Source organism: Cannabis sativa, chromosome 3, assembly GCF_029168945.1.
Source record: "Cannabis sativa cultivar Pink pepper isolate KNU-18-1 chromosome 3, ASM2916894v1, whole genome shotgun sequence".
NCBI lineage: Eukaryota > Viridiplantae > Streptophyta > Magnoliopsida > Rosales > Cannabaceae > Cannabis > Cannabis sativa.
Genome location: NC_083603.1, coordinates 54,197,209 through 54,212,981, shown reverse-complemented (window position 1 = coordinate 54,212,981; position 15,773 = coordinate 54,197,209). Strand labels below are relative to the sequence as shown.

At 39.9% G+C, this 15,773-nt stretch overlaps 1 protein-coding gene across 1 annotated transcript; it reads right to left on the bottom strand.

The window, feature by feature from the left end:
- Nucleotides 1–4,453: 4,453 nt before the first annotated feature.
- LOC115710431 (uncharacterized) lies at nt 4,454–5,906 on the bottom strand. The gene is made up of 2 exons (XM_061112675.1): nt 5,563–5,906; nt 4,454–5,057 (listed from the first exon to the last, which is right to left on the bottom strand). Exons 1-2 carry the CDS (start codon nt 5,904–5,906, stop codon nt 4,454–4,456), a joined length of 948 nt encoding a protein of 315 aa, XP_060968658.1.
- Between the last annotated feature and the right edge of the window lie 9,867 nt (nt 5,907–15,773).

The window sequence follows — 15,773 nt, the reverse complement described above, 5'->3', positions numbered from 1 at the left end:
GTATCGAATATTTTGTATTACGATTATAAATATTTTAAATACGCGATCCCGGTTTATGTAAAAAGTTATTTGCTTTTGATTTAAGGGTAATTAAGGAAAGTTTTAATTAATCATGATTTTCTGCAAACCCGTTGATTAGCAACAGATTGCATACTTAATATAAAAATCACAATAACACGCCTAAACTAGTAGGATGTTACATGACGAGTATCCATTAAGTACTTTCATCTCTGAAAATGACTTGCAAATAATTTGTTTTTCTTTTTTGGACAATGTGAAACAAGCAGAAGGCAAATATAATCGTTCACCTTTCTTTTCAGGTGTCAGAGATAGTCTGATACCCATTTCAACGAGATCTAAACGACTAGCTAAAACATCCTTAGTTTTGTTGAGAATATCAAGTAAGGTACCGATAATACTCTCACACATTTTTTTTTCAATATGCGTGACATCCAAAAAACGTCAAACCAGCAAATGTTTCCAATATGGAAGATGAAAATAAATTACTTTCTTTGAAAAAAACCATTTGTTTTCTCATATATTTGCGTCTTTCCATACTTAAATTCTACTGGCTCTACTTCTTGGAGAATTTGTTCCCCTGACAGTGACAAAGGAGCCATATCTCCCTCTTTAGTAACCTTTTGTGCTTACCCTTGACAAATTACAATAAGCTAGAAAATTGTTAACAATCCACAATAACATTGCCTTCAGATCAAATAATTTTTTCTTAAAACCATCATAGGTCTGAATACCATTCTCATACAATTCTATCACATCGTCAATTAATAGTTCCAAATATACATCGATGTTATATCTAGGTTGTTGTGGGTCTGATATCATAAAAAAAGTATATTAAATTTCTTTTTCATCACTTAGAGGAAGATTGTACATAATAAGGAAGACAAGACACGAACTATGACAACTACTGAGAGATCTATGTGGATTTACTCCATCTGTAGATAGACCGAGACAAAGATGTCTTAGTTTAGATTTGAATTCTGAATTTATGTAATTTACTTTTTTCCAAGCTTATGAATATGTAGGATGTCTGAGTTTTTTGTCTTCACTCTCTTAGTCTCGTACCGAATCAAATTTTTAGAATGCTCTGCACTACGATATAATATTTTAAGTCGTGAAGTCAAAGGCATGTACCACAATAGTTTTTGGTTGATAAGTTTTCTATTCTCCCTTATTTATTTTATGGCGGGACAAACTCCAAGTAGGGAAATTATCCATGTCTGCATATTCCTTATGATATAAAATACAATCATTTGAACATTCATGGATCTTTTCACATTTCAATCTTATGGAATTTAAAGTTTTATTCACTTCATATGTAGATTCCAGGAAAAAAATTTCAAATAGAAAAATATCTTTAAAAGCATCAAAAAATTGAGTAAAATATTTATCTCTCACTCTATTTTTTATTTTGATATTGTAAAACTTTATCATTGTTGGTAATCTTAGTTTTTTTCAACCATCGAACAAGAGTTTATCTGCATTACTTAGCAAATTCATCAAGAAATTCCTCATGTGCTTCATCAAGCAAGTCCATTGGATGGTCGTCGAAATTATTACCCTCAATGTCATCTACCTCTGCTTTCATAATGGATATGGATCATTTGTTAAATGTTACCTATGTCAATACCATGTAGTATAACTTCTATTGAAATCTCTTAAATACACATGATCCTTAATCATTGTAATATTTCCTTTTGATCCATTACAACAATCTACGCATGGACAATGAATACATTTGGGGTTTCTAGAATTCTTTAGGATAAACTTTATAAATGCTTTGAATCCTAATTGAAATTATGGTGTGTCTCTCTCCTCACGCATCAATGATTTATCCATAATAAAAATTAACAAAAAAAAAAAAACCAAAAATCCTAACAAGCAAGTTTAAGAGAAACTTAAATCAAATAATTTTATCTTAATTCTACCGAAATTTTGACAGCATAACAACTATAATTGAATGTTCTAAAAAAATTTAAAGCTACTAATAATTACAAAAACCAACCCAAAACAAGATAAACCAATCACAACAACACTAATCTCAATATTTAGTACTAAATTACTAATTAGCGGTTCAATCTCAATGTACCTTAAATTTCAAACAAGATACAATTTTTTAAGAGATGACCACTAATCTCAAACTCTAGATATTTTTTTATTTCTTTATTGATTCAGATGCATAACCTAAGATTTTGAAAAATAATAGCAATTAAGACAAGAGTTTCTTTCATATTACTAACTAGTAACTAATCAAAATTAGTTACTAGTTATATACTTTGTAACTAACCGGTTTCTCACAATCGATTACTATTTTTTTAATTTGTAACTAACTAGTAACTTGCAATGCCCTGTCCCACAGGGACGCCACGTGTGTGCTTTTAAAAATTTTATTAATTTAAGAAAAGTGTGATTTAATTAAAAACTTTTAATCAAACAAATTATGTTACAAAATAAGATTCCATTCAAAATATTATCAAAAGGATTGATCTTGTCCACTAAAAATCGAGGCACCATGTTTGATATGAACACTGCTGAAAAACCTCTAACTCATGGTTGGTCCACTTTACCCTTCCCTTTACCTGCACCACGAAGCACCCGTGAGTCAGAGAGACTCAACAAGAAAAACTATTAAAATTCAAACAGTGTTCAATACAAAAAATTACAACATGACATATTACACAAATTCATTAATCTAAAGCATAATCAAGCATTGCATAAACAATTATACGTTTTATAAGACGTACCAATCTTGATGCCTCATAAAGCACCATTACCGCTCGTTATCCACGAGCTACATATGTCATTATCGTTGCCCGACAAAACAAATGATAAGTAAGAAACCTTTCTACAGTTTCAATTGAGTAATTATTCATAACAGTAATGATTGTATCTATCCCTCGATCGTAATCGAGTGACAACAATAACAATCATTAACTCGATCATAATCAAGGCACCAACGATTATAATCGTTTCTTATCTAACATGCTCAGTAGTGCATAAAGCTTTTTTTACCTCAATCCAATATCAAGTGTGCAGGCTGACCTGAATGGAACTATGCTCGACAATCCTGGCTCCTATGTCACGACAGCAAAGCTTAATAAATAACTTATTCAAAATTTCAAAAACAGACCCTAATTCCGTAATCGGACAATCTAACTCCCCACTGATTCTAAAGTAGCTAAAATATCACTAGAATACCCTAAATTAGGTTCTGAAAAACACCTTGAGTCAAAATCAGATTCGAGACAAAAACCCTAGAATTCCCCCTGCAGGCCAACCGATTGACCAGTTTACCAGTACCCTGTAAACTGGTCGACTAGTTTTGGCAGTTTTGGGATAATTCTGGTTTTACACCCCGAAACCAATCCCGAGCTCCTCCCAACCTTCTTAAACTTTCCAGTTTACTCCAATAACATAAAAACAATGTATTCCAATCATCAATTCACAATACTTCATCAATTAAACAAAATCCCATCAAAGAACCAAAAAGTTGAGTTCTAAAACTCAATTCTCCAAATTTATCACAACAACCACTAAAATCACTCAAACTAAATCCTAAAACCCTAACCCTAAACTAGCTTAAAGCTTGAAAAATTCTCAAACAACATAGTAAAGATCTTACCTCAAAGCTTCTAGGTTGAGCTTGGGAGTAAAATCTGCTAGAGATTAAAGAAATTTGATGAAGAACTGCCCAGATTTTGATGGCCTTTAGGTTTTTCGAAGGAGAGAGAAAGAGAGAGAGAGAGAGAGAGAGAGAGAGAGAGAGAGAGAGAGAGAGAGAGAGAGAGAGAGAGAGAGAGAGAGAGAGAGAGAGAGAGAGAGAGCAAACTTAAACAATTTCTTAATTTTTGAATTATCAATCTTTATCTCCTCATACTATACTCAGCATATATACACTTAATATATTCTAAAATATCAACCCAAATAAAACACTAGAAGATAAAAAGTTCAATCTTATAAAATGACTATTCTACCCCTCCCTTAAAACTTAAACTATAATATAACCTAGGGGTATTTCAGTCATTTCCTAACTTTTCTGGTTCAACCTACTCAACATTTAACCTAGTCCGATATAATTCCAATACAACACAACTTAATTGCAGTGACATTTCCGACCACTCTGTTGAGTCTCCAAAGCCGACAAACCTGAAAATATTTTATTTCACAAATGGTATCTACTATACCCATGCAATTTGATAAACTTTCTGTAATTAATAAATTACGTTTTATCTAATCATTTATTAAATTCGCACTAATTATTAAACATTTAGCTCAAGTAAGATTATAATCTCACTCCAAAATCAATTTATCAATATTTAATCAAATTTGTGCAATTAAGTATTATTATACTTTTCGGGATATTACAACTATCCCCTCCTTACAGAAATTTTATCCTCAAAATTTACCTGATAGCTCGAGATATTTGCTCCCGCATCTACGACTCTAACTCCCAAGTCGCTTCTTCAACCTTGCCATTCCTCCATAGCACTTCAACTAGCAGAATAGTCTTGTTCCACAACACATTTTCCTTCCTATCTAGAATCTGAGTTGGTTGTTCTTCGTATGAAAGATCTGTCTGAAGCTCGATATCTTCATAGGTTAGGACATGAGTCATGTCAGACACATTTTTGAAGCATCGAGATGTGGAACACATTATGGACTCCAGATAATGTAGGGGTAGGGCTAGCCGATAGGTTACCTGACAAACCCTTTCTAGAATCTCAGATGGGCCAATAAATCTGGGACTCAATTTTCTCTTCTTTCCAAACCTCTGAATTCCCTTCATTAGGGACACTTGAAGGAAGACAAAATCTCCAACCTGGAATTCAATATTTCTACGCTTTGGATCAGCATAGCTCTTTTGTTTACTCTGTGAGGCAAGCATACGAGCCTGAATTTTCTTAATAGCCTCACTTGTTCTTTGGACTGCATCAGGTCCAAGGTACCTCCGTTCACTGGCTTCATCCCAATGAATGGGTGAACAACACTTTCTTCTATAAAGCATTTCATACGGTTCCATGCCAATAGTACTTTGATAACTATTGTTATACGAAAATTCAATTAGAGTGAGATACTTATTCCAAGAACCCTCAAAGTCCAATACACACACCCGAAGCATATCCTAAAGTATCTGAATAGTTGTCTCTAACTGACCATCAGTTTAAGGATGAAAGGTTGTACTGACCTTTATTTTGGTACCCATTGCTCATTGTAGACTCTCCTAGAACTTGGATCTAAACTTTGGATCTCGATCTGAGACAATCGACTTTGGAGCACCATGAAGTCGAACCATTTCTTTAATGTATAAATCAACATATTGATCCACTGTGTACGTAGTCTACACTAGTAAAAAAATGTGCTGACTTCGTATATCGATCCACAATTACCCAGGTAGAATCATAGAACCCTACTCTTCTTGGTAATCCAACCACGAAGTCCATGGTTATATCTTCCCATTTCCACTCAGGAATCTTCAGAGGTTGAAGTAAACCACTAGGTCTGATGCTCTGCCTTGACCTGCTGCTAGGTTAGGCATTTTGATACATACTCACAATGTCACCTTTCATGCCTAACCACCAATACAAGGCTTTTACATCATGATACATTTTAGTTGTTCCCGGATGTAAAGAATATGGTGTGGTATGAGACTTTTCTAGAATCTCCTGTCTGATACCTTTATCGGCTACTGCACAAACCCTGTCCTTGTACCGTAATAATTCATCTAATGAAATTGAAAAGTCCTTTGTTGACCCAGCTTCAAGCCTTTCCTTAAACTCCTGTAGTTTAGGATCGCTCCGCTGGGCTGTTTTGATTCTTTCTAACAAATCAGACTGCAACGTGATATTAGCAAGTTTTCCAACCACGAACTCAATCCCCGCTCTAGTCATATCCTAATCCCACTTCGGTGATATCTTCTTTAATTCATAGACTTGCCCTGTTTCTTTTCGATTTAGAGCATCCGCTATCACATTTGCTTTTCCAGGGTGATAGAGAATCTTGCAGTCATAATCTTTAACCAGTTCTAACCATTAAGCTGCCTCATGTTTAAATCTTTCTGAGTGAAAAAGTGTTGTCGAGCAAAATTCACAACACAAAATGTACATGATATTATTAATGACAAGAAGAAAATTATATGAAGAACAATTGCGAGTATTCAACCTAGAGTGGCGAGTACTCGAACTGGGAATGTGAAATGTTTAACAAAAAATTGGAAATAACAATAAGACAGAGGATTATAGTGGTTCAGTCAGATCACGGTCTACTTAGTCCACTGTAGCAAGATTTTCGTAGGTCTCATTTCTCGGGTGATCACCCCTTTATATACAAAGCAGGTGTCCAATTAGTTATACAAAGATTGCATTCATTGTCAATCCGTTTTTACACATTGAATTACAATAACTAAACTAAATAACGTTAACATCAATAAATGAATAGCAGTTACTAAATTCAGCAACGTATGCGCCCTTTTAACATGCGAGCTGACTGTTCATATTCTAATGTTAAACTCGCGGGCCTAACACTTAATTACGTTTAGGATGTCTGCATTCTTAAGTAGTTGCCTTTGTGGACATCGCATGACAAAGTGACAGAACCTAGACATGTGAGTCTATATCGGTTTATCAAGGCTATAGGGTCATTGGGACCAACTCGCATTATAGATAGTCGGTCTCTATGTTTATGCAAGAATCATGGAGAGGATAGTTGCACATAGTTCGATACATGCGAGTTACTCTCTTGTCCCGCATAATACGAGTTGTAATCATGCGATCAGAGTTTGGTCATGTTCGCCGTATCTCGCTGACTCTATCTCGAGCGAGGTTTAAAACTTCGAGGAATCTCTTGCAGACGACTCAGCTTTCATTGGAAAACTGAGTACACGTGTCCTCTAATCAAGAGTACGGTCTCGAGTTTCTAGGTGAGAGAAATCTCACTATAACACATGTCCCTAGTTTCGCGACGTGACAAGTGCGGTCACAAGGGAAACTATATGCGAGAGACAGGTGAAAGGTTGTCACGAGGAGGTGACCTTTGGTTATCCCTTCAAGGGTTTCAAAAAATGGTGCCTGTAATTATTATTTTTATTGGATTTATGATACCACGTCAGAAAACTCTTTGGTTTTCGTGTAAGCATGGCCATTGTTGGCCATTAGATTGGGTGACCTTAGGCATTCCGGTTGCCACGTGTCGTGATCCCAATTATTGAGGGATATGGGTATTTAAACCCTTTGATTCGAATCAAAATCCCCCATTTTCCCTCATTTTCTTAACTTCCTTATTTCCTCCCTCTCAGAGACTTCAACAGAGGCTTTCATAGTTTGCTCAGATTTTTGCCTTTCTTTGTGGAATTTTCTCAATCTCAAGCGTCATCGAGAGCAATCGCAGGAACAACTTACCAAAACTAAAGGTTAGTTTCGAATTTCACTGCATTTTTGTTTTTCTGTTTGGAGAGAAAACACTATTTTCTGGGTTTTTGGCATTTTTCAGGGTGTTTAGGAATGCATGTTTGTAGGAAATACATATAGGACTATGTTTTTAGGTATGGGACTGGGTAATTTCAAAGAAAATGACCTAAAATTTGCACAATCGTGGACTTTAGGAAAAATGCTCGAATAGTCGCAACTTTATGTTTTGAATACGCGCGGATATTCGGATGAACAATTCGAATGCTCGCATGTTCTATTCATCTTAGGCTTCGCAAAGACTTAATCACTTCTAACTGTTACTTAGAACTTTAGGATTTTGTACTCTGTAAATTTTGTTGTGGGAACATTGGTTAAGTCTTTCAAATGGTGGACGTATCACAGTATTCTAATGTTCATATATGCGATTATATGTTCCTTGAAATACTGAGATACACCCAGCCATTTGCGACATGCGCTAATGTTCTGATAAGCGTATTTTTGGCTAGTAGATATTCTCAAAACGGTGGGAGTATCTCAGTAACTTCAGGGTTATGCTTGAGAATGCATGCCCCTTGAGTCACTGAGATTCTCCCAGCCGTTTCTTGAGGTATATCGCTAGCTAAAGATGCGTGACACACTCGCAGATTGTGATTAGTTGGACTCCTCGAAACGGTGGGTGTCTCCCAGTTACTTCAGGGCCATGCTAAAAGACGCATGTCGCTTAGGTCACTGGGATACACCTAGCCGTTTTTTGAGATGTCTTTCTATTCGCACACCTATCTTTTCGCGTATTGGTGGGATGGTTAGTTTTCGTGAGAATTCAAATCATCCTCCCAAGACGATTTTATAGTCTATATGCGGGTGAGATCACTTACTTTGTTTTTCATACATTCACCACGCTGAAAAAGATCTTCTATCTTTCAGATGAGCGACCTATCGAATACTCAGCTGCTTGGCTCAGGAGGCAACACGTTTGACGGTGACGAGGACCAAAGGGAAGATAGCTTTATCCCGACCTCGATCTCAGAAGAGGAGATCGCAACTATCGGAGGTATAGAATTAGGCCCGATGTCTTCCGCAGACATCGAGAGAATGGTGCAGGAGCTCGCTGAACCAGGAGCCATCGAGATTCGAGACAGCGAATCTACGGTGTTAGCACATGATTACCTCGTCCACTCCAGGCATGCCCCTGACGTCGAGGTCGAGGAGATGGACGATGATTGGGCGGCCCCAGCTCGAGAGTCAGGCGAGGAAGAAGAGGATGCAGAAGGGAGTGGGACTGATTCGGTGGACAACACTCAGTTGAACGAGCCCTTTTCATGCGAGGACTTGGTCTCGAGGGTCACCGAATCGGATCTTACTACTTTTACAAGACTGAACCTTCTGCGACTCACTTCTTTGCGACCTAAACCTACTCAGAGGGTGCACTTTTCCTTTACCAATCCAGCGATTACTCCCACAGAGGATATGGTAATCTCAATACCCATTCTTCGATGTGGGGTATCGGTCCCTTTTCACCCCTTTATTGCGGCCATTCTCAAGCGTTATGACGTGTCCCCTTTTCAACTAAACCCCAACAGTTATCGCACAGCCCTTGCCTTTTATGCGATGTATATGGAGTATGTACATAGGGCTCCCACAGTAGAAGAGTTTAGTTACTTCTACGATATAAAGAGCGTAGGCCTCCACAATGGTTTCTACTGCTTCAGCAAGTGGGCCACTTCTGAGATTAATGGGGTAGAAGGCATGGTTTCCAACATGGGAGATTGGAAATCGAAGTGGTTCTATATTTTCAAAGTTCCAGGGATTAGGACTGATTTTAATCGTCGTCCTAGTATGTCGCATGTTTCCTGACTTAGTCATTTCTTTGAGTTATTTTGAGATTTCATGCGAACACGCTCTTTTTTGTTTTCGTAGATAGACCAGCTCGACCTGCCTCGACGCGATTCACAGAGAGACAGCTGAAGTTCTCGGTATCCTACCTGTATAAGATCGCGACTGGCGATTACTGTGTACGACTGCCAAGTTGCGAGAACACAAGCTGATCCCAGAGAACGCAAGTCTTTAGAGAGAGCCGGTATACAAGGAACCTTCTGAAAAGCAACAAGAGCGAATTGATAAACGCCTCTCTAAGCAAACTTCTCGACCATCATCAGGTAGTTTATCACATACATAAAATAGTGCGTTAGAACTTCACCCTTATTAGTATTAATCATTATTTTTGCTGTAATTGCATAAATGACTTTCTTGAAGTCTGCACCCACTCTTAACCGCAAGCTGAAATCTAGAACAGCTGCAACTTCCCCTGTCGTTCCTCAGAAAAGGAAGAGCGATGTGGTGGTTACTCCTGTCGCGGATTCTTCCAAGAGGCCAGCTAAGAGCATTCAAGAGAAAAGGAAGAAGGTCGTGATTGACCCAGCGGTTCGAGCCCACAACATATTGTCTCTTCAAGAGAAGTTTGTAAGTGATGAGTTCCAGTCGAAGATTGACAAGACTCCTGCTGAGGAGTTGCTGCCTCGCTCCGTAGAGTTAGCTTCGCAGTTCATTGCTATGTTCTCTAGGGCTTTTGTTACTGGATCCAAGGAGGTTGAAATCACGAAGAGACACAACGTTCAGCTTCAGGAAGACATTAAGAAGCTGAAACAAGATGTGACTTCTAAGGACAAGGAGCTCGAAGAACTTCGCAAGGCCAAGGAGCAAGTCGAGCTCGAGGCTAAGAACGCTCTGACGAAGATCGAGGAGATGTCTCGCGATTTGGCGGTCGAGAAGGAGAATGGAAAAAGGCAGTATGACCAGGCGGTCTCGAACTACATCTACACCACACTCTCCAAGATTCCAGACTTCGACTTTTCAATCCTCGGAGCAGAAGCCGCTGAAATGGCTGAGGCTTTTCGCGCCATGTCGCCCACACAAACTCAAGGTGGTGGAGGGAATCTTCTCGAGGAGGCTGAGGTTGCGGAGGCTGAAGAAGTCGAGAATGAAGCCGTCAGCAAAGTCGCGGATGGGTTTGCTCCTTCTGCTCCGAATACTTGACTTTTCCCTTATTTGCTTGTGTTAAATTCTATCCTTTTTTTTGTTTACGCGGTACAAGGGTACTCACACCTTGTAATTAGACGAATTTACATTTATGTTTATTTTGAACGACTTTTATATCCTCGTAGGGATATCTATTTATAATATTTTCGCAGTACATGGGTACTCGCAGTTATTATCTATAATATTTTGATTGCGATTTTAATTACAACTTGGTGCAATAAGTAGAAAATTTCAGAAACTTGAAAAAAATTTCCTTTATATAATAAATAGTACATTATGGTATATACCCCCTATACTTAGGATTTTTTTTGTAAAAAATGACTAAGTATAAATACAAGGCGAGTACAGACTATAAAATGCGAGTACCACTCATAATAGAATTTTAGGCTTTTGCCATTCCAAGCCCGTGGAATCGCAGTACCATCGAGTTCTGCGAGTCGCTACGTAGCGTCACCAATCTTTTCTGCGATGAGATATCGTCCCTCCCAATTATCCCCGACGACCCCATGTGTTGGGTTCTTGGTATTTAGCATTACTCGATGAAGGACCAAGTCTCCTGTTCGCAGGACTCTTGCCTTGACCTTGGAATTGAAATATCTTGCGGTTCGTCGCTGGTAAGCTGCATTTTTCAAGTATGCCTGATCGCGCTTTTCTTCCAGAAGGTCGAGGTAGAGCGACTGTTTTTCTTCGTTTTGTGAAATGTTGAGAACGTCTCTTCGTAAGGAACCTGCCCCAATCTCGACTGGTACCATGGCCTCGCATCCATAGGAAAACGAGAAAGGAGTCTCACCAGTCGTGGATCGAGGAGTTGTGTTATATGACCATAGAACTTGTGGAAGCTCGTCTGGCCATGTCTCCTTACGTTCTTCGAGTTTTCCTTTGATAGTGTGCTTTATTATTTTGTTGACAGCTTCAGTTTGCCCGTTGCTTTGTGGGTAAGCAATTGCAGAGAATGCTTTCTTAATTCCCAAATTGTCGCATAACTGTTGCATCTCTTTACAATCGAACTGCTTTCCATTATCTAAGATGAGCTTGTAAGGGATGCCAAATCGAAAAATTATGGAGTTGTAGACAAACTCGCGCAACTTAGTCGCTGTAATGGTTGCGAGGGCCTTGGCTTCGGCGCATTTTGTAAAATAGTCTACTGCGACTACTGCATATTTGACCCCGCCTTTTCCTTTAGGTAGTTCGCCTATTAAGTCGATCCCCCATACTGCGAAGGGCCAAGGACTTGTGATGGAATGCAAGTTTCTTGGAGGTTGATGGACATATGCGGCTATTCGCTGACATTTGTCGCATTTCTTTGCAAAAGTGAAAGCATCTTGTCGCAAGGTAGGCCAGTAATACCCTTGTCGCATAATTTTTAGAGCAAGGGAATTACCTCCTGTATGATTGCCACAAATACCCCCATGTTGATACACTTGAGTAACGGCTGACTAAAACTTCTGCGATATAACCTTCCATCATACATGTCATATCGGGCAACTTGTTGTCGCAGCTTTCTTGCTTCCATCTTGTCATCAAGTAAGATACCTTTTTCTAGATATGCGACTATTAGAGTCATCCAGGTGACTTCTTGAGCGGCATCTATTTCCATGATCACTTCTTGATTTATCATTGGGTGAGCCATTACATCCATCGGAATTACATCAAGCAATTCGGCTTCTCTAGTCGAGTCCAAACGGGCCAATGCGTCTGCGTGTGAATTTCGAGCACGCGGTACTCGAGACACGATTACTCTCTTGAATTTCTGCATCAGTTCGCATACAATGGCTAAATACTTAACTAACCTCTCGCCTCTGGCCAGATATTCTCCATTCACCTGGCACACTACGATTTGGGAATCGCTAAAAGCCTGTAGATACTCGATTTTCATCTCGAGAGCGAGCTTCAACCCTGCGATTAAAGCCTCATACTCGGCTTCATTGTTAGATGCAGAAAATTCAAAACGTAAAGCAGTGTGTACCTTAAAATTGTTGGGACTGATTAATAAGATCCCGCCACCAGAACCTTCGCTATATGAAGCTTCGTCGACGTACAATGTCCATGCTTCTCCATTGGGCATAGTAGTGTCAACCTTGTCATCTATGTGTGCCATTTCGGTGCTTGGGAATTCGAGGATAAAATCTGCCAAGGCTTGCCCCTTGATCACAGTTCTTGGTTTCTACTTAATTTCGAATTGGCTTAACTCCATTATCCATCTCAACAACCTCCCTATAGTCTCTGGTTTTGCTAAGACTTACCTCAAAAGGTAGTTTGTTAAAACTTCAATACTGTGAGCTTGGAAATAAGGTCGCAATTTTCTCGACGATATTACCAGAACGCCAATTTTTCCATTTGAGGATAGCGCGTCTCAGCATCTAGTAATCATTTACTGACATAGTATACCGGGTATTGTCGTCCTTGATCTTCGCGTATTAGTACCGAACTAATTGCATATTTTGACACTGCCAAGTAAATGGATAGGACTTCTCCGGTCATGGGCTTTGATAGGATTGGGGGTTGCCCCAAATGTGTCTTTAAGGCTTGAAAAGCCTCATCGCATTTTTCGATCCATTGGAACTTCTTATTGCCTTTTAAAATCTGAAAAAACTCTTTGCACTTATTAGAAGATCGCGAAATAAAGCGATTTAGAGCGGCAACTTTACCTATGAGGCTTTGGACTTCTCTTGGCTTAGTTGGTGATGGCATCTCCACCAACGCCCTGATTTTCGCGGGGTTCGCTTCTATTCCTCGTTGATTAACCATGAATCTAAGGAATTTCCCGGAGCTAACTCCAAAGACGCACTTTAGAGGGTTTAGTCGCATTTTATATCGACGCAATATATCAAACATTGCCTGTATATGGGCGACCTGATCCTTCGCATGTTGAGATTTTACGAGCGTATCGTCAACATACACTTCCATGGTGTTCCCAATAAGATCTGCGAACATCATATTTACAAGTCTTTGATAAGTCGCACCTGCGTTTATCAAACCGAAAGGCATTACTTTATAACAATATAGGCCTCGATCAGTAATGAACGAGGTATGCTCCTGGTCTGGTTCATACATCGAGATTTGATTATATCCCGATATGCATCCATAAAGCTAAGAAGTTCATGACCTGCAGTGGCATCAACAAGTTGGTCAATGCTAGGAAGTGGGAAGCTGTCTTTGGGACAGGCTTTATTTAAATCTGTAAAGTCAACGCATGTGCGCCATGAGCCGTTAGACTTGGGCACGAGTACGGGATTTGCTAACCAATTGGGGTAGAACGACTCCCGTATAAAGCCGCAGGCTAGGAGGCGGTCGACTTCTTCTTTTAGCGCTTGGTACCTCGCGGGGTCCATTTTACGGCGCTTCTGTCGGACACCTCGCACCTCGGGGTCAAGGTTCAGGCGATGACACATGACCTGCGGAGATATTCCAACCATATCTTAATGTTTCCAAGCAAAAACATCAAGGTTTTGTTTGAGAAAAGTCGTTAGTTGTTCTCTCTGCTGAAAAGTCAATTTAGAACCAATTTTCAAAACTTTACTATTATCTATGATGTCTATAGGTACCTCGATAGTGTCTTCTGCGGCTTGGGCCGCTGCGGCATGATCGAGGATCCTTGGGTCTAGATCCGGTCCATCTGTGTGTGGAACCTCTTCGATCCTAAGGATTTCTCGGCGAGGAGGTGGTGCCTCTAATAAATAGATGACATTAACTGACTTCTTTTCTGCAAGTTTGGCTGCTGCATGGTAGCATTCTCGCGAGTCTGACTGGCCTCCTCGCACAGAGCCTACTCCGGCGGGAGTAGGGAACTTCATTGTGAGATGATAGATGGATGTTACGATCTTCATCTCCTTCAAGATTGGTCGACCAATCACGGCATTGTATGCCGAATACTGGTCAATTACTGCAAAGTCAGCCATTGACTTGGCTGTTACAGGGGCAGTTCCCAAGGTAACCGGGAGTTTAATCATCCCTTTTAGTGCGATGATGTCGCCGGTAAAACCGTATATACTCGACGTTACAGGTTGCAGGTCCTTCTCATGCAACCCTATTTGTTTAAAAGCTTGGGAATTCAAGAGATTCACTGAACTTCCGTTGTCCACAAGTATACGGTGGACATTGTCTCCGCCAATATTGGCGACAATGACTAGTGCATCAGAATGCGGGTGATGAACCCATCTCGCATCACTTTCCATAAACATGATGTCGTCGCATTCTCTTTTAAACAATTTCTCTGGCCGTTCACCGAGATTATTTACATTGGTGAGCAGCTTCTCTTTAGCTTCCTTGGCATATCGCTCTTGAGATTTGCGGGAGTCTCCTGCGATATGGGGCCCTCCAATGATTGTTAATATATTGCGAGGTGTTCTCGAACCACTCGCGTTCTGGTTTTCTCCTTTGTCATCCGCTCGGGGATGACCTTCCTCGTTCTTTTTTTATTTGTCAAACTTTCCTCTTCGAATTAGCTCCTCGATTTCATCCTGCAAGACCCAAAATTCCATAGTAGTGTGACCAATGTCTTTATGGTACTTACAGAACTTTTTGGGGTCTCTTTTGTCGCGGTTTCCCCTGATAGGGGGCGGCTTTTTGAAGACTCCATTCCTTTCCTCAATTGCATAGATGTGGTCTCGTGGCACCGCAAGTTCGGTATCGTTAACGAAGCGTGGTCCACCTTTCCTTTTCGGCGAGGACTCCTTCTTTGGAGGAGATTTGGCCAACTTTGGACTTCGCTGTCTCCGTGGGCTACGTCTTCTTGGGCTTCGACCTCGGGAATTTTTCCCTCGGGGACTGCGAGACCTTGATTGCGGCACTGGTGACTTACGCTTATCCTTGCCTTTTTCCAACTCTGCTAGAGAATTCTCAATTCTCTTATGAGGTTCGGCCATAGCGAAGAATTCGACTAGTGATTCTGGTCTTCGAGCTTGTAACTCCTTTCAAAAATCGGTTCTCGGCAAAACACCTGTTATCAACATACAAACAAGCGAAGACTCGGGAGCCTTCTCGACTTTTGTTACTTCAGCATTAAATCGTTTAAAATAGTCTTGCAAAGACTCACCGGATTCTTGTTTGATGTTGGCCAGAGTTGTATAGGGAGGCCTATAAGTCATCGTGGCCTTAAAGTGCGTGAGGAATAAGTCGACAAAGGTTTCCCATTTCGATATCGAGGCCTCAGGCAATTGGGTGAACCAATCGTGGGCGTTTTCCTCAAGCGTTTCCGCGAGAATGCGACATTTTGCGAGCTGCAGTACCTGATCAACTTCCATTATAGTATTAAATTTTTCTAGATAATCTATGGGATTAGAGGTACCTTTATATTTTAGGGATTCGGATAGTCGA

What these genes read in the sequence shown, in the direction of transcription:
- LOC115710431 (XM_061112675.1), bottom strand. Translation starts at nt 5,906, where the DNA reads ATGACTAGAGCGGGGATTGAGTTCGTGGTTGGAAAACTTGCTAATATC. An exon ending in AAAGGTGACATTGTGAGTAT is followed by an intron (nt 5,058 to 5,562) that starts GTATCAAAATGC and finishes GTATAACAATAG; the next exon opens with TTATCAAAGTACTATTGGCA.